This window comes from Triticum dicoccoides, chromosome 3A (genome assembly GCF_002162155.2).
Source record: "Triticum dicoccoides isolate Atlit2015 ecotype Zavitan chromosome 3A, WEW_v2.0, whole genome shotgun sequence".
NCBI lineage: Eukaryota > Viridiplantae > Streptophyta > Magnoliopsida > Poales > Poaceae > Triticum > Triticum dicoccoides.
Genome location: NC_041384.1, coordinates 51045293 through 51051473, shown reverse-complemented (window position 1 = coordinate 51051473; position 6181 = coordinate 51045293). Strand labels below are relative to the sequence as shown.

The following is a 6181-nucleotide window of genomic DNA, read 5'->3' as shown; positions in this document are numbered from 1 at the left end:
AATACATTGATACATGAGCTACACAAAAAGTGAGAACAATTTGTTTTCTTTAGCGAACATTACATGCACTGTTCATGTTTTCAAATTTTGAAAATTGTCATTTTTGTGTAGCTCACGTGTCAATGTATTCTGCCTTCCTCCAAAATGATGTAAGCCCTAATGAGGACCAACGCGAGGTGACCCATAGTCCGGGGGAGAGATTGGGAGCAAGGTTGTCAGTCGCGATTCTGTTGTAAGATTCTACGACTTTATGATCCAAACAAACCTCTCTGATTCTACGATTTTAGTTCACATAATCTATGTTTCTACGATCCTAATAGTTAAGATTCGGCGATTTACGATCCTACCACCGGCTCCGATTCGATTCAAAATCGCGATTCTGACAACCTTGATTGGGAGTGAGTGCCGAGATCTAGACTCTTGGTGGTAGATGCCGTCGGAGGACATGCGGAACTGTATGTGTTTGTGCTATGGGAAATCATATTGTACCAATCACCCGTTCAACAAATTAGTTACTAACCAAACACACTCTTAATTAGGGCCTCTTTGATTTGCAGGATCCTAAAAACGTAGGAACGAAAGAAACACATGGTAGGATAGGGATGCCTCCGCAAGGTAGATGGTTGAAAAACTCATAATTTTGCAAGCGTTGATGTTTGATTCATAGGGATAGAAAACACATAAATCCAAATGAATATAGTCAAATCACAAGAAAAAGTACAATTAGAATGTTAGTACGCCATTAAGAATATTTAGTCTCTTTCTTCATACATAGAAATTACACGCTCCCTCTGTTCCGAATTAATTGTTTTAGATTCGTCTAGATACGGATGTATCGACACCCATTTCAGAAGTATTCTCTCCGTTTTTTGGTAGTCTACATATAAAATCTGGTCAATGTCAAACTTTGTCAACTTTGACCAAGTTTATAGAAAAAAGTATATCAAGATTCACAGAATGAAATTAATATTATTAGATGCATTATGCAAATTAGTTTTATATGCAGACTAAAAGGAAACGGAGGAGTAGTAAAGTAAAATTTGCTCCATATTTCCTTTTCATACTCCATTGTTTTGAACCCGGGAAAGGATCCCCATTTTTAAAAATGTTTTTTCCTTCGCTTTTGAGCGGAACGAGGCCTTATCAACCCCCGCTCCGGTGGCGGTAGAGAATGGGCAACGGCGAGAAGCGAAATTTCAAAATTTGCGGGGCAACACACTGGCTGGGGGAACGGCATCCCACTTCGCTTCCCACCACCACGCCCATCCCGCTTCCCCTCTCTCGGCCTCTCCGGGTTCCGGGCGCGGCGGATTGATTGATTGATCTGACCCTTCCGCCCCCAAGAAATTTATCACTCCCAATCCAACACCTTCCTTCTCTCACAGCCTCCCGAGCTTCCGCTTTCCGCATTCCAATCCGCCTCTGCCCCCCTTTCCTCGACCGCGTCCGTCTCCATGGGGAGGAAGAAGGGCGCCGTCGGCGGCGCGAAGAGCGTGGCCGTGCCCGTGCCGGCGCAGACGGAGGTGGAGGTTGAGAAGGAGGCCAAGAAAGCGGCTCCGAGGAAGCGCAACCCGTGCCCCGGAATCCGCGCCGTCGGCGGCCGGATCTACGACCCGGAGAACGGCAAGACCTGCCACCAGGTGAGCGCCGTTCCGGATCTGCAACCGTCCCTCCCGCGGGTCACTCTGTTCTGGGGGCCGGATTTGGCTGGCTGATTGGTTTTCCCGTTATGCGCTCGCAGTGCCGTCAGAAAACAACGGACTTTGCGGTGGCCTGCAAGCAGCCCGGGGGGAAGGGGCCCTGCTCAACCCACTTCTGCCACACGTGCCTGTCCAACAGGTAAAATTTATGGATTTCTTCACGGATTCTATCGCTCAGTATCTCCGTCTTGGTCTGACTCTGATCTGGTTTTTCTTCTCTGGCTTGTTTAGGTATGGCGAGGACGCGAAGAAGGCGGCCAAGAAGGCGCGCTGGGCCTGCCCTAAATGCAGGGGCATCTGCAACTGCAGCTTCTGCAGGTTACACCCACCCAAGAGCCAAGCTGATGCACGTTTATTATGGGATTTCTAGCTTAGTAGGTGTATTTCTTACTTAGCTTGGTTTTGTCTGACAGAAAGAAGAAAGGGGAGACTCCCACGGGGATACTGGCCCATGCCGCCAAGGCGACAGGGCACTCTTCCGTCCATGAGCTGCTGAAACAGGGCTCGGACATGGTGGCCGCTGCACAGACGCTGACCTCGCTCCCCGCGAAGATCAAGAAGGTCCATTTCTTTGTTTGGTGATTCTCTGTTCTACATTGTAATTGTTGTTCATTATTGCTGATTCTGTTTTGCTGGCCCCTTTGTTAGGAACAAAAGAGGGCCCTAGGGACAGATGATGATGCTGATGGAATAGTGGTTCAAGGCGATGAGAATGTAGGGACTGATCTCAATGCATTTCCTTCATCTCCTGCCAACAAGAAGCTGAAGAAGGGCGCTTCTGATGAGAGCACTGATGTGCTCAAGACCAAAACTGAGCTACCCAAAGGTACTCTGGTCACTAATGTTGTAGGGGCCAAGCTGGAGGCCGACGATGTTGGGTCTGCGATTCAGTTTTATGAATTCTGCCGCACATTTGCTGAGGTACTCATGGCAACCAAGTAATATTGATATTCTTTCAGCTTTTACTTTCTTTGTCTGTTGTTTGTATTGCATTACTTTCATGCGCATGTCTTAAAAAAATGGGTTATTGTTTCCATGGTTCCACATGTTGATCCGTCATCTTGTTTTTGCTGGAATATACTGTACTTTGTTGTGTAAATAGAATGATGTAGCAAATGATTTTTTTTGCGCAGGTGTTTCAAATAAAGAAGGGACAGCCTGAAAAAGTTCTTCAACTCATAACTGGAGGAAGCCGTAAAGGGCGAGTGGTGCCTTCAGTTGTTGCTGATCTTCACATTAGTTTGTTGTCTATCCTCCAAGAAGACAGAGGAGAGAAGTACGTCCATTCTGAATTGATGTTTCTTTGTAGTTTTGTTTAAATCTGATTATTAAATGACTAAGTGAGGTTATTTCGTTCATAGCCCTTTGGACTATTCAAGAGATGGGGATGCTTGGATAACTGAGACTGGCAGATATATTTGTGAATCCACAGTTATCTCGAAGGAACTACCTCTTGACTGTTTAAACCAAGGGGTATCAGGATATAAAAAGTTGAGCCCTTCTTTAAAGCTCCATGTGCTGAATTTTCTGTGTGATGAGACCCTTTCTACTGCGTAAGTACTGCCTACTGTATTTTTGTAGTAGTTCACTTGGCTATTTTACTCCTATATTAATTATATTTTGATTTTGTTCAGAACATTAAGGGGCTTGATTGTCAAACAAGATGAAGGTGCCACTGAGAGAAAGATTGCTGCAAGAGAAAAAATCCGTGCTGCGAAGGAAAAGGTCGAGAGCTCAGGCAACCTCTTTTCTTTTCGTCCACTCACTTAGTTTTGGAGTACTAAACAACAGGTTTCTCTGGTTTTACAGGAAAAAGAGCTTAAAGAAAGACTAAAGAATGAGATGGATAAATCAATGTTTCTGAGAAAAGGAGAAGAAATTAAGAGTCTCATTTCTCAAATTAAGGAGTTAAATGAAGACAAGGAGGCAGCAGTAGATGGTCTGAACATTATGAACTGATATATCTACATCTTTTCGTATTATATTTGTTTTAGCTTTCTGCACTTCATTACCTCTCCACATGCTTGATGTTTTGCAGTTTTATTAAATCTTTTTATACTGTACTTTGTTTTGCAGTTTTGTCAAATGTATCTTTCTGCACCTCTCTTTCAAGCTTTAGCTTGAATTTGTATTTGACAAATTACAAATGTTGCCTATTCATTTATACTCCTTTACGCGTGTATTCACTTTCTGTTTTGTTAATTCAGTGTTAAACCTGCATTATTCATGGTAATATTTTTCTAAAGCTCAACAGAATGAAAAAACATGTATGCTCTTCCCAAGCCTCTTGCATGTAGCCATGTGTCTTTTTCTGAATGTGAAGTAACTAAAGAACATTCTCAGCCTTAGGCTCCATTTCAAACATAACACTTCTCAGCATGGTGTGAAGTTATATCCCCTACACTGTTTGCTTATCTTATTCTGTAATGTGTTAAGGCGCTGAGCTAGCTGTGCGGTACTAATTGCCTTCTATTACCTCAACTGTGGCGATATTAGATGAGAAGCTCGGAGATCTACTTAGGACAAAGCCTGTCAGGAAAGACAAAGGGGTTGCATACTGGAAGTTTGATGGTTATTACAAGAAGACCTCAATAATGCGCCAAGGTTCATCCGAAGTTATTATGCAATAAGCTTTCGTGTTACTCATGTATATTTATGCAGTTAGTGACTACCAATATCATGTTTGTATCAGAGTTTGACACAACAGGGAACAATGACAAGTGGTTTATGTTCACTGAGGAAGAAGAAAAAGTAATTGGAGATCATTTGGCCCCAAGGTAAGGAGTTTATCATATACTCCCTCTGTAAAGAAATATAAGAGCATTTAGATCACTATTTCAGTGATCTAAACACTCTTATATTTATTTACAGAGGGAGTAGTATTTAGATGTTGTTTCCTTTATGAAGATAGTATATTTGGTGTTTAAGTACTAGCAGGTCACCAACGCTTTAGATCCGCTAGCAATTTTTGATTGTTGTACAGTGCTATCATGATTTGGCAACTTGGCTAACAATATATCTAATGCATGATCCTTAGTTAGCCCTGTTTCTCCTGATCTCCATGCACTAGTATGTTTATCCGTTGGCATCTAACTTAGGTCCTGTTGTAACTGGTTAATGTAGGTCCCAACTTCAGTGCAAGAGTCATACCCAGGCATGATGACCTACTGATCTTGAACTTTTGTTTCAGTGGTTTGAAGGTATTTATTTAATCCTTTTGCTGCTCATTGTTCCCAGATCCAACGGCATACCATATTTGTATACAACTGATACTGAAGTGTGTTATGTACCATCATCAAAGCAATATTTTAGAAGCTGGGTATATGTAACACAATTTTGAAAACTTAGAGAAAAATTATGGAAAAAACCCCCGGTGTAAGTAGATGGTTGATAGAAGTTACCCTTGTAAAGTTTTATCCAGTAAATACATGCATGGATTTTCTTGTGATTTTTCATATGTTGCAACTTAAGAGTGATTTTTGGTAAAGTTTGGAAAAAATGGCTAATGGCCCATTGCTGAATGTTTTGTGTTGGCAGGTGAGGTGGTGGTATGCTAGCGTCCTGGCGTTGCGTGTGATCCAAGTTGCGGGCTGACAACTTTTTGCGGTAGGGAAATTACGCAATGGCAGAAGAAGCAACAACTACCTGAAGATGCAGTCACAACATTCGAATCCTAGGGTTATGTTTTGTCCAGATGGAAACTTGGGAGGTTTTTGTGAACCATGGACAAAGTATGGTTTGAATGTTGTGAACTAACTTGGGAGGTTTGAATGTTGTCACATGGTCGCTTATGTTGGTTGTATAACCAATTGTTCTGTAGCTTGCATATATAGCAAGAAATCCAATTCACCTGTATCTCAGGTGGTGGTTATGCATCTAGCATGGCTAGGATTCCTCCACTTAAGTTGCCTGAATTCGGTCTTCACCTGCTTATGTCGCTTTTTCATTCTATGGTGATGTAGCTTCAGACCCATCTAGAAATGCTGATCGCCTTCTTCCACAGTTTGTGGTTGGTCGCGCTCGGTCTCACCACTCGATTCAAACTTAACGGAACTGTATACTTGAGCACAAACCAGTACAATCCCGCACAACTGCCTAGGGTAGCCCTGCTTTGCAATAGTATCTAGTAACTTCATAAACCAGAATCTTAGATGTAGATGCCACTAGTACTAGGGTAACTCTAGCAGATTACTTGAAACCGGGCCTTTAAAACTGTATTATAGCTTCCCTTTGTAATTTGGGATCTGTTGGATATCGCTGGGTAACACACATGAACTTTTAGCCGCATGATACTTACTACATGCTTTTGTTTGGAAGCGTATAAAACCTAAACGCCTTGGAGATTAGGCGTAGCTCTCTCTTCGGAGAGTAGGAACGCTTATATGATTTTCACATTGTATCAGAGCCTATCTCCTCTCCATCCATGTAGCAAAAAAGAAAAAGAAAAAGAAAAAGAAAACAATCCGCATCACCATCATGGC

General features: G+C 42.4%; 1 protein-coding gene across 1 annotated transcript; it reads left to right on the top strand.

Annotated features, from left to right (window-relative positions):
- The first annotated feature begins 1190 nt into the window (after positions 1-1190).
- On the top strand, positions 1191-5633 carry LOC119267015. The gene is made up of 13 exons (XM_037548308.1): positions 1191-1640; positions 1742-1839; positions 1932-2018; positions 2114-2261; positions 2349-2621; positions 2834-2976; positions 3062-3253; positions 3335-3425; positions 3510-3639; positions 4197-4304; positions 4393-4477; positions 4824-4900; positions 5238-5633. The coding sequence occupies exons 1-12, from the start codon at positions 1455-1457 to the stop codon at positions 4858-4860; spliced, it is 1578 nt and encodes a 525-aa protein (XP_037404205.1). The 5' UTR covers positions 1191-1454; the 3' UTR covers positions 4861-4900; positions 5238-5633.
- Positions 5634-6181: the final 548 nt, after the last annotated feature.

Coding starts and splice junctions, on each gene's coding strand:
- LOC119267015 (XM_037548308.1), top strand. CDS start 1,455: ATGGGGAGGAAGAAGGGCGCCGTCGGCGGCGCGAAGAGCGTGGCCGTG. Junction 1,641..1,741: donor ACGGCAAGACCTGCCACCAG/GTGAGCGCCGTT, acceptor ATGCGCTCGCAG/TGCCGTCAGAAAACAACGGA. Junction 2,977..3,061: donor CAAGAAGACAGAGGAGAGAA/GTACGTCCATTC, acceptor TTTCGTTCATAG/CCCTTTGGACTATTCAAGAG.